General features: G+C 46.4%; 2 protein-coding genes and 1 long non-coding RNA gene across 3 annotated transcripts; 2 read left to right on the top strand and 1 right to left on the bottom strand.

Annotated features, from left to right (window-relative positions):
• Window positions 1–6259: 6259 nt before the first annotated feature.
• On the top strand, window positions 6260–7467 carry LOC124651743 (transcription factor MYB36-like). The gene is made up of 3 exons (XM_047190778.1): window positions 6260–6395; window positions 6529–6658; window positions 6765–7467. Exons 1-3 carry the CDS (start codon window positions 6260–6262, stop codon window positions 7465–7467), a joined length of 969 nt encoding a protein of 322 aa, XP_047046734.1.
• A 1406-nt stretch (window positions 7468–8873) lies between these two features.
• On the top strand, window positions 8874–10520 carry LOC124654727 (ADP-ribosylation factor-related protein 1-like). The gene is made up of 4 exons (XM_047193725.1): window positions 8874–8966; window positions 9123–9263; window positions 10216–10324; window positions 10425–10520. The coding sequence occupies exons 1-4, from the start codon at window positions 8874–8876 to the stop codon at window positions 10511–10513; spliced, it is 432 nt and encodes a 143-aa protein (XP_047049681.1). The 3' UTR covers window positions 10514–10520.
• A 240-nt stretch (window positions 10521–10760) lies between these two features.
• On the bottom strand, window positions 10761–12748 carry LOC124654728. Its single transcript, XR_006988435.1, has 2 exons — window positions 12643–12748; window positions 10761–12146 (listed from the first exon to the last, which is right to left on the bottom strand). It is a non-coding gene; the product is annotated as an uncharacterized LOC124654728 (long non-coding RNA).
• Window positions 12749–23153: the final 10405 nt, after the last annotated feature.

Below are 23153 nucleotides of genomic sequence, written 5' to 3'. Positions count from 1 at the left end.
ATCATGAATTGGTAGGCCTCTTGCTTTGCGGTCTCATAGAGAGCTGATTGGATCAAATCGGTTCCCTCTTGTAGTACTACGATCCGATCCCACAACTCTTTAGCGGAGACAATGTCATCGACTTGATCAAGAAGCTTGCGGTTGATGCCACTTCTAATCTTGTCACGTGCGGATGCATTGAGTTGACGGTTGTAGAACTCGGTGGATGTCAACCGAGTGGGATCTTGTGGCTCCGGATATCCATGAACAATGAGCTCCCATAGCTCCACACTGCAGCTGCGAATATGAGATTCCATAGCAGATTTCCAATGTGGAAAGTGAGTTCCATCGTAATGGGGAACGGTCCCACTATGGTTTATATGAGGCATGGGTGAAGTGTTTCTAGGATAGTTATAGTTAACATCATGGTAGGACTCCTTAGAGACCGAAGCCCCACTAGAAGTTCCACCCGCAGTTAGGTTGTTAGGTTCTTAAGCATGGCAGTCATTTCTGCCATTTGGTTTTGTAGCTCATCCTCCTTTTTCTTCTTCTCGGCCTCATATGCCAAGAATCTAGATTTCATCTCTTTAACCGAAAGGTTAGAGTCTTCATCTAGACCCTCGAAGAGTTTATCCATCTCACTCTTAAGGCGGTGAAGCCCTTAATAAGAGTCCGGGCTCGATACCAATTGAAAGTATAGAGATGGTAAACCTAGAGGGGGGGTGAATAGGTTTCTACAAATTTTAATTCTTTCTTTGCAATATTAGGCTTTGCGGAATATAAAGATGAGCCTAATGCAAACTAGGTGAAGCAACCTATATGAGAATACAACTAACTCGAGCACGAAGGCTCTCACAGGCAGTTAAATCACAAGTAAGGAGTTCGGTTAGAGATAACAGATAGCACGCGGAGACGAGGATGTATTCCCGTGTTCCCTTGCTTTGCAACAAGGTACGTCACGTTTGGAGGAGTGGAGGTCCCACGAAGGATTCCCCGCGCCACGAAGGCTCACCCTATTCTCCGGAGCCTATCCCACGAAGGAATAGCTCACTCACTTGTGGTAGACTTTGAGGTAGCCTCCAAACCTTCACAATCTTGCCGGAGCAAATCCACAGCCCGGATGCTTCGGACTCCTCTTGCCTACCTAGGGTTTCCTAGGAACCCTAGGAAGCAAGCTTCTCAATGAATACAAGGGGAATGAGATTTGGCTTGGTAGAACGGTAGATCGGGTCCTCCTCTAATGATTCCCGGAGGGATTTGAGTTTGGGTGGAGGAGGAGGGAGATGCGAGGCTTTTGGTGTTTCTAGCAATGGAGTATGAGAGAGAGAGCTCAAGAACAGCTTGTAGTGTAGTGCCTAGCTGTTCGGAGGTAGGAGAAGACCTATTTATAGTGTTCTTCTAAATACGGCCGTTGGTCACTTGCCACATCGACGGATTCTTCGAGAAACCCGGTCAACCGGATTTTGCGCCGGACGAGGCCGGTCCACGGCCCGGTCGAGACCAGGACCACGGACCGGGCCGGCCGGTTTCCAACCGAGGCTGGGACCAGGGACTTGGCCGGGCAGACTTCGGAGCTACTTGGATGTGGCCCGGATGTCACGAGCGCTGAGAACCGGTTGCTGGCCGGGCCGCTCGGTCGAGCGCCGGTCGGACCGGGCCGTGGACCGGAGCGGCCGGTCGAAGCCGGGCTGGTGACCGGACGCGCGCCGGATAGCTTCGTTTCTTTCTTGGATGTCGCCGGATGGCACCGGTTCGGGGTCCGGTTGGCGGCCAGGGCTGCCGGTGCCGGGGCCGGTCCAGCCGGATCTGTGACCGGCCTGGCTCAGAAAAACTAGCTGATTTTTCGTCGAATTGGGGGGGTCTCCCGTTGCCTTTTGTTCCATTGCAACACCATCATACCTCTTTGGCTAATACCTGAAAGTCATCTTGTAGGCATGTATTAGTCCAAATACTCTAGCACGGTGTCATAGATACCAAAATAATGGATAAGGGTAAAATACCCTTACACTTATTGCACTTATTATATTACTCTATGTTGACAATATCCATGAGATATACATGTTATGAGTTGAAATCAACCGCTGAAACTTAATCTTCCTTTGTGTTGCTTCAATGCCTTTACTTTGAATTATTGCTTTATGAGTTAACTCTTATGCAAGACTTATTGATGCTTGTCTTGAAATGCTATTCATGAAAAGTCTTTGCTTTATGACTCACTTGTTTACTCATGTCATATACATTGTTTTGATCGCTGCATTCACTACATATGCTTTACAAATAGTATGATCAAGGTTATGATGGCATGTCACTCCGGAAATTATACGTGTTATCGTTTTACCTGCTCGGGACGAAGCGAGAACTAAGCTTGGGGATGCGATACGTCTCCGACGTATCGATAATTTCTTATGTTCCATGCCACATTATTGATGTTATCTACATGTTTTATGCACACTTTATGTCATATTCGTGCATTTTACGGAACTAACCTATTAACAAGATGCTCGAAGTGCCGATTCTTGTTTTCTGCTGTTTTTGGTTTCAGAAATCCTAGTAACGAAATATTCTCGGAATTGGACGAAATCAACGCCCAGGGTCCTATTTTGCCACGAAGCTTCCAGAAGTCCGAAGAGGAGACGAAATGGGGCCACGAGGTGGCCAGACTACAGGGCGGCGCGGCCCAAGCCCTGGCCGCGCCGGCCTGTAGTGTGGGCCCCTCGTGCCGCCTCCTGACCTGCCCTTCCGCCTACTTAAAGCCTCCGTTGCGAAACCCCCAGTACCGAGAGCCACGATACGGAAAACCTTCCAGAGACGCCGCCGCCGCCGATCCCATCTCGGGGGATCCGAGGAGATCGCCTCCGGCACCCTGCCGGAGAGGGAATCATCTCCCGGAGGACTCTACGCCGCCATGGTCGCCTCCGGAGTGATGTGTGAGTAGTCTATCCCTGGACTATGGGTCCATAGCAGTAGCTAGATGGTTGTCTTCTCCCCATTGTGCTATCATTGTCGGATCTTGTGAGCTGCCTAACATGATCAAGATCATCTATCTGTAATTCTATATGTTGCGTTTGTTGGGATCCGATGAATAGAGAATACTTGTTATGTTGATTATCAAAGTTATATCTATGTGTTGTTTATGATCTTGCATGCTCTCCGTTACTAGTAGATGCTGTGGCCAAGTAGATGCTTGTAACTCCAAGAGGGAGTATTTATGCTCGATAGTGGGTTCATGCCTGCATTGACACACAGGACGGTGACGAAAGTTCTAAGGTTGTGTTGTCTTGTTGCCACTAGGGATAAAATATTGATGCTATGTCTAAGGATGTAGTTGTTGATTACATTACGCACCATACTTAATGCAATTGTACTGTTGCTTTGCAACTTAATACTTGGAGGGTTCGGATGATAACTTTGAAGGTGGACTTTTTAGGCATAGATGCGGTTGGATGGCGGTCTATGTACTTTGTCGTAATGCCCAATTAAATCTCACTATACTCATCATAATATGTATGTGCATGGTCATGCCCTATTTATTTGTCAATTGCCCAAGCTGTAATTTGTTCACCCAACATCTTGTTTATCTTATGGGAGAGACACCTCTAGTGAGCTGTGGACCTCGGTCCAATTCTCTATACTGAAATACAATCTCTTGCAATACTTGTTCTCTTGTTTTACGCAAACAATCATCTTCCACACAATACGGTTAATCCTTTGTTACAGCAAGCCGGTGAGATTGACAACCTCACTATTTCGTTGGGGCAAAGTACTTTGGTTGTGTTGTGCGGGTTCCACGTTGGCGCCGGAATCTCCGGTGTTGCGCCGCACTACATCCCGCCGCCATCAACCTTCAACGTGCTTCTTGGCTCCTCCTGGTTCGATAAACCTTGGTTTCTTTCTGAGGGAAAACTTGCTGCTGTGCGCATCATACCTTCCTCTTGGGGTTCCCAACGAACATGTGAGTTACACGCCATCACAAACCAGGGTCCCTATTGAGCATTCGCAAACTAGTTCAGTGTGATTCGATGATCGAGGTTTCTCGATCATGGACACACATGTCATTGACAATGGAGTCATATCATTGAGTGAATGATATGATGGATATTCCAAAATATAAGTATTGTAACACGATCAAGTTACGAAGTTCACGTTACGATATTTATGAAAGCGTAGTAACCTAACCCTTAGACCGTGAGACCATATCTAATCAGTATCACCGGCGGCTACTAAGACATCATCAATCGCCACACCGCAACAGGGTGGTCATAAATGTGCTTCTCAGGTATTCCAATGAGATGGGTTGAGGCGTATGTGTCAAGAGCGGAATTTGTAGCCGGAAGATACTATGGGCTCACTCGGTGAGATTACATCCAAGTTGCAACACATGACTAAGTCATGAGGATGTAATTTCACGAAAACAAGTTGAATAGCTTTGTCGGTAACGATATCGAACTAGGTATAATGATACCGATGATCATGTCTCGGACAAGTGCCGGTATCGAAATAACAAAGGAAAGGAGATTCGACTTAATGGTTCAAACGACAATCACATCTTCGTAGAATACACATGTCATTTGGCCCGTGGAAGGTTACCTTCTAGTAATCAAATTATGAAGAAGAAATGGTTTGTCAAACTCCTTGTGTGCCATGTGATGCCAGCCTAAAGACACATACCACTTCTTATTCTTCTACCTGCGGACATGGTGTTTCTGCACCCGGGTGCATATGCACCCTTTATTTAAAATACATATTAAATATATTTACAAATGTCAAAAAATACAAATAAAAATGCCTCGCGTATACCTTGACATGATACATGCTTATAAAGTTGTTTCAGCAAAAACCGATATGTTTTGTGCCCTGTGCAAAAAAGATAAATTTTTGGTGCTAAAATAGTCTATTTCTCGAAGCATTGTTTGTCTTTTTTACACAGGATACAAAAAATGTCGGTTTTATGTGAAACCTGACGCGCAGACATAGAACATGTCTCTCTACATGTTAAATTTTTTTCCTAACTTTTTTACGTTTTTAAAATATGTTTTATACATATAGGGTGCATATGCACCCGGGATCAGTTTTGGTTTTCCGTCTACCTGCTGGCTAGTTTCATGTGTAGTGGTGAAAGTAAGGCCGCTCAATGAGATTCGTACATTTTTGGCAAGCTATCTACAACTCCGACATTGCACATCCCCTTGGGCTCTGCACCACCCGCCATCCTCTCATCGCCTGGAATATTTAGAATGAGCGGAAGGTTAGGGTTTCCAACAACACGTCTTCTCTACCTTCGGTGCTCATCGAGAAAATCATGGAAAAAACTAGGGATTGTTTTTTTTTTGCATGTGCCAAGCATTTTGCGGAGATTATAGCATAAGCACACTCCCAATATGGCGATCTCCTTTATTTCTATTTATTTCTAATTTTCTTTCTTGACTCCGGCCATATGTCCTGCTTGCTTCTTCTATGTCAATATATATTACAATACATGCAAAGCTTTGCCCTTACTTAAAGAAAGACGAAAAACATATTTTTCTCTAGAATTACTTCTTTTGGATTGTGATGCAGCTGTGATTCATATAATGAATAAAGAGGTATGAAATTGTAAACAAAATAATTGTAGGGGAGTGAGATTTAAAAAAGTCTAGGGATTTGGTTCATGCTCAGTCAAGTCATAAACCGTTTGTTGCATCATAATTTATGCATATAAGTTGCAAGTTGCGTTACAACTGGATTTTTTTAGTTGCAACTGAAGTTGCAACTGAGATTTTTTCAGTTGCAGATGAAGATGCAACTAATAAAAATTATTCAAGCCGTCAGATTTGTTTCGTGATTCATGCTAGTTATCAGTTGCAACATGATTTGATTTGCAACTAGGATTTGATGACATATCTGAGGACTGAGAAGGACTGAAAGTCTGAAACATAGTCACGCAAAAAGAAGTTGAGAACAAGCTGAGCGCGCAAGCATGACATGGAGCAATCGAGAGGGGCGGCCATATACAAATCGATTAATACTAGGAGCAGTATATAGCATAGTACTTTTGTCCTCCCAAGCCGTCAACCCGAGCTCATCGGTCCCTATAAAATGCCCGGTCCTCGCGGCACACTCTCACGGTCTCACCACTCACAAGCCATCCACCGGCGCCGTCGATCAACCCAGCACTCACTGCTGCTGCGTCGGCCACAGCGGTGCACGCTACATGCGATCGAGCTAGCTGGTAAGCTAGAGGTGAACCGAAGGAGCGAAGGAGATCGATCGAGAGGTCAAGCTCGCTCCGGGTGAACTGAAGATGGGGCGGGCGCCGTGCTGCGACAAGGCGAGCGTGAAGAAGGGGCCGTGGGCGGCGGAGGAGGACGCCGTGCTCAGGGCCTACATCGCCGCGCACGGTACCGGCGAAAACTGGATCGCGCTCCCTCGCAAGATCGGTACGTGTGTATATGTATGATGCAATGATCTTTCGTGCCCACCAGGGCGGCTGGCTATGCGCATGTGCCTCTGTGGCACCGGATGACCGGAGTGATCGATCATGTGTTTATATGCGCACGTCGATGGCTGCAGGCCTGAACAGGTGCGGCAAGAGCTGCCGGCTGCGGTGGCTCAACTACCTCCGGCCCAACATCCGGCACGGCGGATTCACCGACGACGAGGACCGGCTCATATGCAGCCTCTACGCCAGCATCGGGAGCAGGTTCGTGCCTCCGCGCATAGACGCGCATCCGCGTTCATATACTAGGTAGACACCTTTCCAACCACCGCTGCGACGCGTAGCTAAAGGACTTAATTTCATGGTGCAGGTGGTCGACCATCGCCGCGCAGCTGCCGGGGAGGACGGACAACGACGTCAAGAACTACTGGAACACCAAGCTCAAGCGGCGATTGCTCGGTGGCGGCCGCCGGGGGATCAGGTACGCGCTGCCGCAGCCACGCCTCATCCTCGCCAGCCCGGCCGGCTACGGCGCCGCGTCGTCATCGGCGCTCGAGAGGATGCAGCTAAGCGTGCAGCGGCGCCACGGCATCCCACAGGAATCTAACCCCGGCTCGTTCACCTTCTACGGCAACCTCGCCGCACCACCGTGGCCGGCCCAGCAATCTCTTCTTTCTCCTGCTGCCACCAGCTACGCAGGGATCGGTACAGCTAGGTTCTGGTCGCATATCCAAACCAGTCCCTACACGGGCCGCGTTAGCGTGGAAGACCAGGGAGCCGTCTGGGGCAGCGGCAGCACCACACCGCTCTCCACGAGCACCACCGGCGAGGCGGCAGCGGGCATCGACAGCTCGAGCTCCACACCGACGGCGAGCTCCGTGACCTTTGGCGGCGACATGGAGGATGAGCTCGACATGCTGCTCCGGCAGATCAGCGGCTTCGAGGAGGGCAACAGCCAACTGGTCGGCGGCGGAGCGGCAGCGGGCGGCAGCGCTGGTTCTTGGAGCTCCTGTTCTACTCCCGGAGTAGACTCGGTGCTCCAGGAGTATGTACAACAAGGGTTCGGGCAGTAGTACTTAAATTTATGATGATAATCGTAGGCATTTCAGATCAGAATATGATCAGGATACTTTTTTTTTGCGAAAATATGATCAGGATACTTGAGAGGTACTATGTGAATATGTATTGCTAGTTCAGTAGCTTCTTTTTCTGAAGACTTGGCTTGGCATGAGTGTATCGTCAAATGCAGAACCAATATATTTCTCCTATAAATGTTGCTAGACTACCCAGCCATCCAGGGGGTCTGAGAGGGGCAAAACGATCGTGTTCGTCCGTTTCACCCTTCTGAAACCCGCTTTGCACCTCAACCGTCGGATCCAGTAATTATTTTTGTACCAGCCGCTGCTTGTTCTGGGTGCATGACGGCTGGGCCCGTGCATGCGTGGGGCCGTTTGTTTGAGACAACGAGGGTTCGTGCTCGCGTCGCTCAGAAAATTGAAGAGGTGAAAACCCTAGCCAACCAAAGCCTCATCCTCTCCCCAATCCCGTGCCTCCCGTCCTCCCCCAATCCCTGCCTCCTCTCACCTCCTCCTCCTCCTCTAGAGATAGCGGCGGCTCGGCCCAGCCCGGCCATGGAGACGGAGCTCAGCGCGGTTGGAGGTGAGACCGAGCGGCGGCGGCAGAAGGGAGCAAAGGAGCGGCGGCGGCTGGACGCGCGGTCGCGCGCGCACTCGATTTCGTCCTCGGCACTCCTGGCGTGGACGATGGTGGCCGGCCGCGCGACGCTCGTAAGCTCGTCCTCGTTCTCTTGGAGGAGAGCCACCCTCTCCAGGCTCGTTCAGGCCGCCCCTCCTCCCGCTGCTCGCCGACAACAGCGCCTGCCTGGCGGCGGCAGAGAGTGGACGACCAGTGGCAGGTACGAGTCCGTCCCCTCCTCCGGTGAGTGATCTGGATCTTCGCCTCCGCATCGTGGTTTACACGCTTTTTACCCTCTCCGCTCTAGAATTTGTTTTCGCCGCCCCAGATTTGATGCGCATTGGTTTACTTCAATGGTACGCCGAGCGATTCCGCGGTTGGTGTTCGGATGTGTGCAAATATTCCCACTCTTGAACGGAGTTGGGATCTGGCAGGGGGTTAGGTATTGGTGAACCGAATTGGTCGTGGTTGGGACGAATTGGTACCGCTCGTCCAGTTTGAGAATCCGAAATGGTGGTGGTGGATGGTTTGGATTAGCCCAGGGTTTGGGAATGGGTAGTTCGTGCTATCGCGCAATGCAAGTGTGGCGTTGATGATACTGTACTGAGTATTCATTGCAATTTTGAAAGTCAGAGCCTGCTCATTATCGAGTATTTAGTTGCTTCAGATTCATATCTCAGATTAGTACAAGGAAAATATGTGTAACCTGAGATTGATTTATTCAGGTTGCGGGGTCATCGGTGCACCAAGGTCGTAACCGATTGAGAAGAGGGGAATACCAGAAATGTTCTCCTTGTTCTACGGCCTGTGGAACCATGTGTTTAGCAAGACAGAGTTCCGACTACTCATACTTGGAGTCCATAAGGCTGGGAAGACGGTAATTCATCTGAAACTTATGTTTACATGCATGAAGTATTGACCCAACCATGTCTCCTTTACGTGGCAGTATCCTCATGTTGAAGATTGAGTTTATTTCTATATGATTATTAGATTTACACTAAAACTTGACATGCTTCTAATCATGACTATGCAGACCTTGCTAGAAAAGTTGAAGTCAATCTATTTGAAAGGAGAAGGGCTTCCACATGATCGTGTCATTCCAACTGTGGGGCTTAATATTGGACGCATTGAAGATGCAAATGTGAAACTTGTTTTCTGGTATCTGGGAGGCCAGGTATGGTTTCTTGTGCTATAGACATTAGACAAGCTTCCCCGTTCACCATTCGGGGTTGTTTTCAGTTTATGGAAGATAGATGGGCATTTGCTCATCTATTAATGGATATCAAAATGATGAAACCTGGGAGAGATCTTGCTCAAGAATATTAATTGTAACCATAGTAGAGCTGCACATGTTTTATCTACTTTTGCTAGAACCGGGCAATACACTGATTGATGTTTGGCTACACTGGTCGCCAGATTGTGTTTCACAGCTTATTTTAGTTTGACTGCAAATCTTTACTTGAGCAACAAATGTCGCATTCTATTTCAAACAGAATGACTCATTGATGCTAGAATCATGCAATTGCATTTTCTCCATGCTGTCACTCTAATTCCTGGAGATAGAACACTCTTCATTTTGCAAAACCAAGGTAGCTAGATTAGGTAGCTGGCAAATGTAGGCCAGTTTTCATTCCCTTGTTTCGAAGCCTCAAACATTAAATTTTCCTGAAGATATGCAAACTATTGAAATATTACAGTCAATATTTATACTGAAGGCATGTAACCATCATTTTTTACAAGTTTTCCACATTCATTTAAGATCTGCAGAAAATGTTTATCTTATGTAAGACCTTGCTTCAATGGTGCAGTGATCTTGGTCTACATCCTTTATATGTACCTTATAGCTGTGCGAAAGTTTCTCGTTTACTACTACTGTCTAATCTACTTTAAGTGTTGTACAAACATAAACTTTGGCTATGAATGATGATTAACAAGTTACACCTTTCACGTTATATGATTTATGTTTTGCTTAATGAAGCATATTAAACTGTAGATATGATCTTAACTTCATGACAGCTAACAAGGAGGGATCAACTTCATTCGTAAATTTCACAAAAAATACAAGTTCGATAATAATATTTTTCTAGCTATTGCAAATTCCAATGCGGATTACATGTTTTTGACAGCCTGGCCTAAGAACAATATGGGAGAAATATTATGATGAGGCACATGCTATAGTATATGTTATTGATTCTGCCTCCGCATCAACATTTGAAGATGCCAAATCTGCTCTTGGTAAGGTGCTTCCATTTCTTCACAGACCTGTATCTGTCCTTGGGACTGGAAAATTTTGGATTTACTGGAGTGAATGGTGACTGGAACATTGTTGCTGCAGAGAAAGCGCTTCGACATGAGGATCTGCAAGAGGCCCCACTACTCATATTCGCAAACAAACAGGTTGAGGTTTACCTTTCAGTTATCTGAAATGTCATATATACTACAAAGTTACCTAACAAAACTCGATACATTCAAGCCCTCTTCCTCGTCGAGCATGAAGTCAGAGCACCGGTGAGCGCGCCCTCCGCCCTCCACCCACCCTCCAGTTCACTGAAAATGTTCCAAGTCCTTCATCCTTTTGATAGTAAATATGAAGATAAAACACCCACATAATAACTGTGCTTGGATCTGCCTCAATGGAGCGTGCAAGAAGTAAAAGAGCCTACAGAATGTATGTTCCGAATTAGAGGTAAGTTGAGTAGCTGAGAACACAATAAATCCAATTCATGTTTGATTGTGTAACTGTAACATGTCCCTAAGCAGTAAGCAATACAATGATCACCTTTAGCCTGTCAGGTTTGTTTACTTTTCCATAATATAAACCAAGTGCAGCCTCTAAGAATAGTTCGACATCGACAGATCCCTATACAATCTTATTCTACACAACAAAAGGTTAAATAAAAACTAATCAAAATATAAGCAGATCAGAGAGCAATGAACTAGTAAAAGATTCAAAGGAAAGTGTCATGTCATTAAATGTGAAAAGAAATGCAAGTGAATAAGACTGGACATCGTCGACAGGAGGTTGAATGTTTTTTGTCAACTGTTGATTAACTGTCCAAAGAATTTCAATTGCCAATCTTTTTTTGTAGGGGGTAGCATGAAAAGGGTGTGATATAAGCAAGCAAGTACTCCCTGTGTTCCCTATTAATTGACTCTGATTTAGTAAAAAGTTGTAATAAATCAGAGTCAGTTAATAGGGAACGGAGGGAGTACAGAATAAGAGCTAATTCAACATTCTACATGGGAACACGAGAAAGTGATGAGCAGCAAACTTCTAAGAGTAAGTTTAGTGTTTGGAACCAGATACTGATATATATGGTAAACTTCTAAAATTTATGGGAGTGTGTTATGATATGGCCCTGGCCGGATTTCAATATGTGCGTGGCATTGGATGAAGGACCTCCAAGTCAGTATGATGTACTATCTAACTCAGAGGATATACCAAAAACGTATTTTTTTGTAAAAACCAATATATTAGGATGCACTACCTATGTTCTTCAACAACCATGTACCTAAGTGGCAACAACACAAAAACTTAGCAGCTTAGAACAGGCAATGAAATACAGAACTGGTGTTTTGTCTTTTTTTCCTACATACTTAGCAGTCCATTAGTTAACATTCACCAAGAAATAATAAGAACAATAAAAGAGCACATCACTCGGCAGTTCATAAACCTTTGAAAGGCTACATAAATATATTTTCTAATTTCTAATGCAAATAATGGCTAGATAACATTTTACATCACTAATACATATATTCAGCAGGGCTTAGTTCAATGCAGCAATCAACTTGTAGTACGATAATCCTGTTGTATATGCTCAACTAAATGTATTGTGAGCTAGCCATGCATAACAGCAAGCTAATATTACCGTATAAAGTACCGCATATAGAAATTTGGAGCACTACTGCCAATAATCAAGGAATTGTGTACTCCTCGAATATCTTCGCCTTGGTGAGGCGTTGGTGGAGCCGATCCACAAAATAATAATACTGGGGCATTTAGCTCAACCTCCGGCCTTCAGATCCAGCACTTGGAGAGCGTCATCCCCACCCTCCCCTGCCACCCAGAACAAACAGAACTTGCGGATAAAAGAAAGAAAAAACATTATCACCAATACGAGATATAATTTCATCAGCGTGCGGACTCAGCTATCATCAGCGTGCCTCTGTCTACATTCCAAAATCTCAAACACAAGGGAACTACATAGAATCGACTAGCCAAGCCCGTAAAGCTACAGTTAAATTTCTTAGCAAACAGCAGAGAGATTGTTCACAAATTCAGATAACTCACTTTACATATACCAAATTAACAAGTTTATGGCATCACTTTTGTAGGTGGACTAATCAGGTGATCTATTATAATATAGTGCTAACTATGCAACAGGAATCTCTCCTCTCAACCATGGAGTAACAATGATCTGCAAAATCCACCAATCCTATACAATGTACTTGCAATAGCGAGCAAAAATTTCAAAAGAACTTTAATCCATGATGTCGGTGATGCTAATAAAGAAGCACGGGCTCAGCGAGTAAAATAGGCCGGACATACTAACCTCAGGCTGCAACTCCACAATATTATCGAAGTCGGCGCCCTGAGCTAGTTCATCGGCGTTCTTCGGCCGGATCCTTCCCGCGACCCTTACTCTGCACACATCTGAGAAACGCACCCTTTATCAATTCCGAAAACGATCTAGAAATTGTAAATGGTAGTAATAAGAACAGTAATGTGCCAGTTATCATGATGTAACTAATTCGCAAAAAAAAAGGTATCATGATATATGTAACTGAAGAACACGGATTGACAGCCTAACGGTAATATATGCAAATATATTCAGGTAACAGCGATTAATTAATAGTATCATCGAGCTGCCACTGATGCGGTGCGCGTCTAACCTATGGCATTCCGGTTACCAGAAAATATCCCCTTTCTAGCAGCAGAACTCTACTGCCGCTTCCAGCATGCCGCAATAAAATTCCCGGAGAAACCCCAAAACAGGAAGAGCGCCCAAGGGCGGGGCGTCATCTGATACATTCGTGGGAGAGGAAGGAGCCGACGTACCAGCGGCGCCGTCGTGGTCGCCGGCGGCGGGGCGCGCTCGGGCGGGGGATGGCGGCCGCCGCGGCGAGACCGACTTGGAGCGCGCGCTGCCGCGTGGCGCCGCGCCGTTCCTGTCGACGGGCCGCACCGACGCCCGCCCGGCGGCGGCGCCGGTCGCCATGGATCCTCGCCGCGGCGGGAGAGGCGGGGACGGTGAGAGCGGGAGAGGAATGGGAGATTGAGGGCGGAGGCAATCTGGGTAGAATGGCACGACCTGGGCGAGGAACAGAGCCAGGTCGGGGAGCACCTTAGCCGTCTCCCACTCCGGCACTGCCACTCGAGGAGCAGGCGGAGGACATCGCCGTCTTCTGCCCGAAGAGGAACACCGAGGAGATCTCCCTTCCCGTCGTCGCCCCCTCCCCCTCCATGGTGGCACCTCGTTGGAGGCAGAGCGGAGGCATAGGTCGTCCTCACACGCAGCAGCGACCGCCGAAGCACGCCGGGATCCGCCGCCCAGCACCCCGTGGACGCCGCAAAAAGATGCCCCGCCGGACGCCGTCGGCCGCGCGGGCTTGTCCCGGCCGCTAGGGTTAGGAGATGGAGTCGCCCCCGTGTGGCCCTGGACGAGAGCGAAGCGGGTTTTTTTTCTTTTTTTTCGTCCGGCTCTTTCTAAAATTACTAAGGTACCCTTCTGGCGGGTGTCATCAATCTCAAAAAAAAAAAATTGCGGCACTTTCTATGCCGCTAATCAGGGAAACTTTGGCGGCATCTTTTAAAACTGCCGCAAATGACTAGCGGCGCTCTTAATTGTGCCTGTATTCATCCAAAATTAGGGGCACTTTTCCTAATCGCCGGTAATTAGATCACCATTAGCGGCACTAATCCTAAACTGCCAGCTAAACCTACCATTAATGGCAAATTATAAAAAATGCCTGCAGCAAAGTGCCGGCAATGTGGAGACGTGACGTAGTGACTATATATTAGGGAGAGAGAGGAGCCTCTCTCTTCCTCGGTCTGCCGCCGCTGCATCCTCGCAATTCACATCTGATGCTACTCATGGCATACAGGTCTACTCATGGCATACAGGTCTATATAGTTATACAGGTCTACTCATGGCATACAGGTCTACTCATGGCATAGTGACTATATATTAGGGAGCTACTCATGGCATACAGGTCTATATATTAGGGCGTAATCATGGCATACAGGTGTACTCATGGCATACAGGTCTATATATTAGGGCGTAATCATCCGGAAAGCGAGAGTGCCGAGGAGAAGATGATTACGCCCTACTCATGGCATACAGGTCTGATGCTTCCGGAAAGCGAGAGCGTCGACATGATGCTGGACGACCACATATGGTGCTTAGATCCGATACGGGTGGAAAGCGAGGAGAGCGTGTTGCCGGACGACATGTGGCGCGTACGTTGGATGGTGCCTCCGGAAAGCGGGAGCAGCCTGAAACTGCCAGAGCGCGGCATGGATCCATATGATGCTGAGGAAGAGAGGACCAACTGGGGATCAGCGAAGCCGAAGAAGGAGCAGATGAAGGCGAAGAATCCCATGCCCGACGAGTCCAAGGCTGCCGCGGATGGTGGGAAGAGGAGGAGGAAGAGGGTGATGGTTACTGTGAGCAAGGAGCACATCGGGTACATGATGGAACACCCCCTCCCCTCGCCCTACAAGCCACCAAGCGATCCCCTTTTCTGTCCCTTGTTCAGGGAGGCTCTAGACATGCTTGCCGCCAAGCAAGAGGCTGCTTTTAAAGAGCAAGAGAGGATCATCGAGGATTTCCTCGCCATGGGGTACGCTCAGAAGGAATACGAGGTCGCCGATGACGACGAGGAGGTGTAGAAAATGAAACTAGTACGCCTGATCTGCTCAAACCTGTTTGCTTCGCGGCTGTGGGCCGATCAGGCACATCTTGGCGGCGACATGGACGATGAGATCGACATGCTTCTCCAGTGCATCAGGTTGTTAAAGGAGGACGATGATGGTCAGATGATCGGCCTGGGTGAGATAGCAGCAGCGGACGGCAGTGCTGGTTCTTGGAGCTCCTGGGATGGACTCGGTGTTCCAGGACTTTGCGCAACAAAGGGTTTGGGCAGTAGAATTATACTACGTAGTACTTAAATTTATGATGATATAATAGTAGGAATTTCTCATCTTAATATGATCAGGATGCTTGAGTAGTATGTGAATATGTGTTGCTAGTTCAGTAGCTTCTTTTCTGAATAATTGGCCTGGTATTACCGTATTAGTGTATGCTCAAATGCAGAACTAATATACATACGGATTTAGACAGGATATCAGTTGATTTGAGTCCCATATGCATGAACTTGTGCTCACAGCACCAATTTTATACAAGGGTTGTCTGCTTAATCTGGCGGTCCACTGAACTACAGGTAAAGGGCTATGTTTCATCTTGGTTCCTATCACAGCTAGAAAGTGCATCATCAGTTGCTATCCACTAACATGTGTGAAGTGTCAGTGCTAGAAAACTAGGCAAAAGTTCATGAGCTAACAGACTAACTGCCCTGGAATCAGGTGGGCATCTTACAAAGTTACAACACAAAAACATTTGATAATTTGATGGCATTCTGGGGGATGCAGAAATCAACATGCATCGCTACCAAATTACATGTTTTTTTTCCAGAGTGATCACAAGCATGAGAATTGCTTGCTCTTCACAGATTTAATTAGTTGCCAATGTTGCAATTGTTAAGCTTCATGCACTAGCCACTTGAACCAAAAGTCCGAACTGATGGAAAAGGGCTAGGCAATCTACTTATACACTTCAATACCCCCTCTCACGTGTGACGGGAAGACGAGAAAACAAGTCAACACGTGTAGAGAGGCAAAGAGGCAGCGGGAGGCCGGGCGCGGCAGGAGGCTGCGGGGAATTTAGAATAAATTGTGAAAGCCAGAATTTGAACTCGAGACCTGGGCTCTGATACCATGTTAAGCTTCATGCAATAGCCACTTGAACCAAAAGTCCGAACGGGACCACACGGCAAGAGGCTGCGAGAAGGGGGAGATAATTTTTAGAATAAATTGTGAAAACCAGGATTTGAACTCGAGACCTGGGGCTTTGATACCATGTTAAGCTTCATGCACTAGCCACTTGAACCAAAAGTCCGAACTGATGGAAAGGGCTAGGCAATCTACTTATACACTTCAACATGTCTTGCATCAAGCTATGCATTCAAAAGAGCTAAACATAAACATCAATCTGCAGCTAAGCCAACAAATCTTTGCAACGATCGATCTATCTGCCTCCGGTGCAATGAACTCACCATGTAGTTCATTACATAATTCTAGCTACCTCCGGCGCTAGGAATGCGAGTGGGATGATGCTGGTAGAATCACATTTCCTACTTCCTAACTTGTTAATCAAGTCGAGGGTTCTATTTCGAGAGTCTCAAAGAGGAGCGGCATCTTTTCCTGACCAGAGAGGAATCAAGGTCCATCTCATTAAGGGCGAACATTTAGTCTCGTTCCGATAACAATAGGGAACATCTGGTCTTGTTTTTTTTTTCTTTCAAGCAATTATGCGAACTTCGAAGGCACATTCAATTTACGAGATTTGCTAAAAAGAAGAGATCCCTGTTGAATGTAGATGGGCTGCAGTCCAGTAAGGCAGCCCATGTAGTCTACAATTCCTGAAATCTCAAGGCCCATCACGTTGGCAGCTTGGGACAACCTTGGGGGACAAAGTTTAGTCCCACATTGCTAGTTGGAAGAGAGTTGGAGTGGTATATAAGGGCTGATGTTCTAGTCCTTCCAAGTGAGTGAGAATGGAAGGAGCCCTCGCGCACTCCTCCTCCTCCGCCCGCCCCGCCTCGGCTCGGCTCGGATCGTCTCGTCACGCACGCACGCACACACGTCGCGTTTCGTGAGTCGAGTTCGAGTTCGAGTTCGAGACACACTCAAGGAAGCCTAAATTTTTGCTTGGTGCACCAACTGAGTTGGGTACGTGTCTACCTGCATGTGCATGCTCGCCGCGTGTCCCTGGCTTCCTACGCGTGGCAACGCGGTCGGTCGGCTCTCCTCCCAGGCTATGCCAGGAGACATATCAGAACTGGAGTACATAGCTCCCAGAACTCTCTAGTCCGTCTCTCTCACGAAGTTCCTTTTGCTGCGCTACTCTCTAGTCTTCCCCATCCCGGCGACTGCATGCACAGCCGTCCGGGAGAGCAGGTCTCCGAAACTCCGTCCGTTGAGATCCTGCACCGGGAGACGGGCAATAAGGTTTTTGGGGAGCGTCTCGGCGCGACTGCTCGCTGTTGTTCGTGCTCCTCTTTGTCGGTTCGACTGCTTCATCGACAGATCCGACTACACCATGGGCGACATCAACCATTCCCATGGTGGTGCTGCTGCTACTGGTGCGACCTTCCCGGTCGCGATGTACGTGCTTTTTCTCTCCTACCTTGCACTGCTACTTTTTCCATATTCAGATCTGATGCATGTGCTTAGTCTGATGTGTGTGGTTAAGTATGCTTGTGCATCTGTTATGTTGTTTTCGGTAATTAATCTCACACGGAAATTGCCTAATAATCTAACAATCCAAAAACCTTATATGCTTTGGCAATTTTCACCGTCTGGTTTTGCTGTTGCGCTCAAACCGAACCCGTTTACGGGTTCTCATTTCAAGAGATGGTAGAATAAGACCCTCTTGTGGCTCACTTCTATGGGCGTGCACCGAGTTGCGGAAGGTACTCCCAGAGGTCCGCTTACTCCTGAAGAGGATAAAGCGTTCGGGGATGCCACCGTAATCTTTGTGGGTGCCGTCCTAAGTGTGCTTGGAGACAAGTTGGTTGATGCTTATCCGCACATCCGAAATGGGAATGAACTGTGGGATGCACTAGACGCTAAGTTTGGTGTCTGCCGATGCCGGAGGTGAACCGTATGCAATGAGGCGGTTCGGTGACTACTGAGAATGGTTGAGAACCGATCCGTAGTAGAACAGGCTCATGAGATACAGATCATGGCAAAGGAACTTGAGCTCCTCAAGTGTGTGCTACCGGACAAGTTTGTCGCGGTATGCATTGTCGCTAAGCTTCCCCTTCATGGAGGAACTTTGCCACTTCTCTGAAATATCAGAGGCATGAGTTCTCTGTTGAGAATATCATGGGCTCTTTGGATGTTGAGGAGAAGGCGAGGGCAAAAGACAAACACACTGGAGGAACCGAGGGACGTTCTGCTGCCAATATGGTGCAGAAAAATGCCCACAAGTCCAATGGAAAGAACAAGGGAGTCCCCCAGACTACCAACTTCAAGAAGATGGGGAAAACAGAGAAGAAAGATCCTTGCTGGGTGTGTGGCGAGACGGGCCATTGGGCTAATCGCTGTCCACAACGCAAAGGAAAGAAAGATCAGGCTGGACAAAACTCAAATTCTATCAACATGGTCATTGGCAACACCGGTGAAGGAACTACAGGGTATGGTAATATATTACCTACTGTTCTTTCGGTGTTTCAGCCCACAGAATGGTGGGTTGATACATGTGCTAATGTTCATGTGTGTGCTGACATCTCCATGTTTACCTCTTATCAGGCCCGAGGTTCCTCACTAATGATGGGGAATGGGTTACATGCTACTGTTCGTGGTGTTGGCATGGTAGATCTGAAGTTTACTTTGGGAAAGATCGTGCAACTGAAGAACGTGCTGCATGTCCCTTCTATCAAGAAGAATCTCGTTAGTGGCTCCCGCCTTATGAAAGATGGGTTTAAGTTGGTGTTTGAGTCCAATAAAGTTGTATTGTCTAAGTATGGAACTTTTGTTGGAAAAGGCTATGAATGTGAGGGAATGTTTCGCTTCTCTCTAGAAGACTTCTGTGATAATGTTGTGAACCATGTAAGCACTAGTGTTAATGAAACTAATGTTTGACATTCACGACTTTGTCATGTTAATTTCGGTTGTATGACGCGTCTTGCTGATATGAGTTTAATTCCGAAATTCACCTTTGTCAAAGGCTCTAAGTGTCATGCTTGTGTGCAAGCAAAGCAACCTCGCAAGCCTCACAAGCCTACGAAGGAAAGAAACTTGGCACCACTAGAGCTCATACATTCAGATCTATGTGAGATAAATGGTGAGTTGAGAAGAGATGGAAAGAAATATTTCATGACTTTGATTGATGATTCCACTAGGTACTATTATGTGTATCTCCTGAAAACTAAAGTTGAGGCTCTTGATTTCTTTAAAATCTATAAGGCTGAAGTTGAGAACCAACTTGAAAGAAAGATAAAAAGGGTTCGGTCCGATCGTGGTGGAGAGTACTTTTCTAATGAGTTCAATTTATTCTGTGCGGAACATGGTATAATCCATGAGAGGACACCTCCCAATTCCCCACAATCCAATGGGATTGCGGAAAGGAAAACCGTACTCTAACAGATTTGGTTAACGCCATGTTAGATGTTTCAGGTTTATCCAAGGAATGGTGGGAGGAGGCTATATTGACTTCGTGTCATGTCCTAAACCGTGTTCCAACCAAGAATAAAGAGATTACCCCTTATGAGGAATGGGAAAAGAAAAGACCAACACTCTCCTACCTACGAACTTGGGGCTGTTTGGCTAAAGTGAATTTGCCAATCACCAAGAAGCGAAAGCTTGGACCAAAAACCGTGGATTGTGTCTTTCTTGGCTATGCTGCCCATGGCATTGCTTATAGATTTCTTGTGGTGAAATCTGGAGCGGACGACATGAATGTTGGCACCATCTTTGAATCAAGGGATGCCACATTATTTGAGGTTATATTTCCTATGAGAGATATGCATGGCATGTCTAGTTGGGAATCTGATCCAATACATGAAACTCCTATGGAGTCTGATGAGGAATCTGATGACGAGAGTTCAGATTCTGATGAAGATGACAATGAAGCTCCCACAAGGAGTAAGAGACAAAGGATTGCAAAGTATTTTGGTAATGATTTCATTGTGTATCTTGTGGATGATACTCCCACTACCATTTCAGAAGCTTTCGCATCTCCTGATGCAGACTACTGGAAGGAAGCGGTTCAAAGCGAGATGGATTCCATCTTGGTTAATGGAACATGGGAGTTAACTGAGCGTCCTTATGGGTGCAAACCTGTAGGATGTAAATGGGTATTTAAGAAGAAGCTTCGAGCTGATGGTACTATCGAGAAGTACAAAGCTCGGCTTGTAGCCAAAGGCTATACCCAAAAGGAAGACGAAGACTTCTTTGATACCTACTCACATGTGGCGAGATTGACCACCATTCGAGTACTACTGTCATTGGCTGCCTCACACGGTCTTCTTGTTCATCAAATGGACGTTAAGACGACTTTCTTAAATGGAGAGTTGGACGAGGAAATTTACATGGAACGGCCTGATGGTTTTGTACTACAAGGTCAAGAAAGAAAGGTGTGTAAATTAAAGAAATCTTTGTATGGTCTCAAACAAGCACCCAAACAATGGCATGAGAAGTTTGAAAGAACTCTGATATCTGTGGGCTTTGTTGTTAATGAAGCCGACAAATATGTGTACTACCGCCATGGTGGGGGTGAGGGAGTTGTCTTATGCTTGTATGTGGATGACATACTAATTTTTGGGACAAGTCTCAAAGTGATTGAAGAGGTAAAAACCTTCTTATCTCAGTGTTTCGAGATGAAAGATCTTGGAGAAGCTGATGTTATATTGAACATCAAGTTATTGAGAGATGGGAATAATGGGATTACACTTGTGCAATCTCATTATGTTGAGAAGGTGTTGAGAAGATTTGGCTATGCTGATCGCAAATCTTCTCTTACACCTTATGATCCTAGTGTCTTGCTTTGAAAGAATGAAAGGCAACTAGAGATCAATTAAGATATTCTCAAATCATTGGTTCACTCATGTATTTAGCTTGCGCTACGAGGCCTGATATCTCGTTTGCTGTATGCAAACTTAGCTGGTTTGTGGCCAACCCGGGAGATGATCATTGGCATGCTCTTGAGAGAGTGATGCGCCATCTAAAGGGAACCATGAGTTATGGATTTCATTATACCGGGTATCCAAGAGGACTTGAAGGGTATAGTGATTCCAATTGGATTTCAGATGCTAAGATGAAGGCCACAAGTGGATATGTTTTCACTCTTGGTGGTGGCGTTGTTTCTCGGAAGTCTTGCAAGCGGACCATCTTAACGAGGTCAACTATGGAAGCGGAACTCACAACATTAGATACGGCTCATCGTCGAAGCGGAATGGCTTTGTGAGCTCTTGATGGACTTGCCTATGGTTGAAAAACCAATACCGGCCATCCTCATGAACTCGTGATAATCAAACTATGATTATCAAAGTGAAAAGTTCTAAGGATAATATGAAAAGTTCCAAACATATCAAGAGGAGATTGAAGTCTGTCAGAAAACTGAAGAACTCCGGAGTAATAGCATTGGATTATGTCCAAAGTGCTAAAAATCTGGCAGATCCTTTCACAAAAGGACTATCAAGAAATATGATAGACCTTGCATCATGGGAGATGAGTTTGAGACCCACTTGAGTTTCCGAGGGGGTAACCCAACCTATGTGATCGAAAATTCCGTGAACTAGGACTTGGGAAAACAAACCGGAGTAACTGAGTTGAGAGAAAATTTAATACTCCCAATCCGCTGCAGATGCATGATACGTCTCAAATGTATCTATAATTTCTTATGTTCCATGCTAGTTTTATGACAATACTCACATGTTTTATATACATTTTATATCATTTTGATGCATTTTCCAGCACTAACCTATTAACAAGATGCCGAAGCGCCGGTTCTCGTTTTCTCGCTATTTTTGGTTTCGTAAATCCTACACAGGAAATATTCTCGGAATTGGACGAAACAAAAGCCCACGGTCTTATTTTGCACGGAGCCTTCCGAAGTCCGAAGAGGAGACGAAGAGGGGCGACGAGGCGGCCACATCCTAGGGGGCGCGGCCCCACCCTTGGGCGCGCCGCCCTATGGGGTGGGCCCCTCGGGCGCCTCCCGACTCTGCCCCTTCGCCTATATATTCTCTCCGTCGCGAAAACCCTATTACCGAGAGCCACGATACGAGAAAAGTTACTGTGCCGCCGCCGCCAATCCCATCTCGGGGGATTCAGGAGATCGCCTCCGGCACCCTGCCGGAGAGGGGAATCATCACCGGAGGGCTCTACATCACCATGCCCGCCTCCGGACTGATGCGTGAGTAGTTCATCCTTGGACTATGGGTCCATAGCAGTAGCTAGATGGTTGTATTCTCCTCTTGTGCTATCATGTTTAGATCTTGTGAGCTGCCTATCATGATCAAGATCGTCTATTTGTAATGCTACATGTTGTGTTTGTTGGGATCCGATGAATATTGAATACTATGTCAAGTTGATTATCAATCTATCATATATGTGTTGTTTATGTTCTTGCATGCTCTCCGTTGCTAGTAGAGGCTCGGCCAAGTTGATACTTGTAACTCCAAGAGGGAGTATTTATGCTCGATAGTGGGTTCATGCCTCCATTGAATCCGGGACAGATGACATAAAGTTCTAAGGTTGTGGATGTGCTGTTGCCACTAGGGATAAAACATCGATGCTTTGTCTAAGGATATTTGTGTTGATTACATTACGCGCGGTACTTAATGCAATTGTCTGTTGTTTGCAACTTAATACTGGAAGGGGTGCGGATGCTAACCCGAAGGTGGACTTTTTAGGCATAGATGCATGCTGGATAGCGGTCTATGTTCTTTGTCGTAATGCCCTAATTAAATCTCATAGTAGTCATCATGATATATGTATGTGCATCTCTATTTGTCAATTGCCCAACTGTAATTTGTTCACCCAACATGCTATTTATCTTATTGGAGAGACACTACTAGTGAACTGTGGACCCCGGTTCATTCTTTTACATCTGAAATACAATCTGCTGCAATCTCTGTTCTCTGTTGTTCATAGCAAACAAACATCATTCTCCACACCATACGTTTAATCCTTTGTTTTCGGCAAGCCGGTGAGATTGACAACCTCACTGTTAAGTTGGGGCAAAGTATTGTGATTGTGTTGTGCAGGTTCCACGTT

The sequence above is a fragment of the Lolium rigidum genome, chromosome 5, assembly GCF_022539505.1.
Source record: "Lolium rigidum isolate FL_2022 chromosome 5, APGP_CSIRO_Lrig_0.1, whole genome shotgun sequence".
Lineage (NCBI taxonomy): Eukaryota > Viridiplantae > Streptophyta > Magnoliopsida > Poales > Poaceae > Lolium > Lolium rigidum.
This window is presented reverse-complemented; position numbering and strand designations above follow the sequence as displayed.

Excerpts from the sequence above, each read along its gene's own strand:
- LOC124651743 (XM_047190778.1), top strand. The coding sequence starts at position 6,260 with ATGGGGCGGGCGCCGTGCTGCGACAAGGCGAGCGTGAAGAAGGGGCCG. Across the intron at positions 6,396-6,528 it reads CGCGCTCCCTCGCAAGATCG|GCCTGAACAGGTGCGGCAAG; the intron begins GTACGTGTGTAT and ends CGATGGCTGCAG. Across the intron at positions 6,659-6,764 it reads TACGCCAGCATCGGGAGCAG|GTGGTCGACCATCGCCGCGC; the intron begins GTTCGTGCCTCC and ends TTCATGGTGCAG.
- LOC124654727 (XM_047193725.1), top strand. The coding sequence starts at position 8,874 with ATGTTCTCCTTGTTCTACGGCCTGTGGAACCATGTGTTTAGCAAGACA. Across the intron at positions 8,967-9,122 it reads TCCATAAGGCTGGGAAGACG|ACCTTGCTAGAAAAGTTGAA; the intron begins GTAATTCATCTG and ends ATGACTATGCAG. Across the intron at positions 10,325-10,424 it reads AGATGCCAAATCTGCTCTTG|AGAAAGCGCTTCGACATGAG; the intron begins GTAAGGTGCTTC and ends TTGTTGCTGCAG.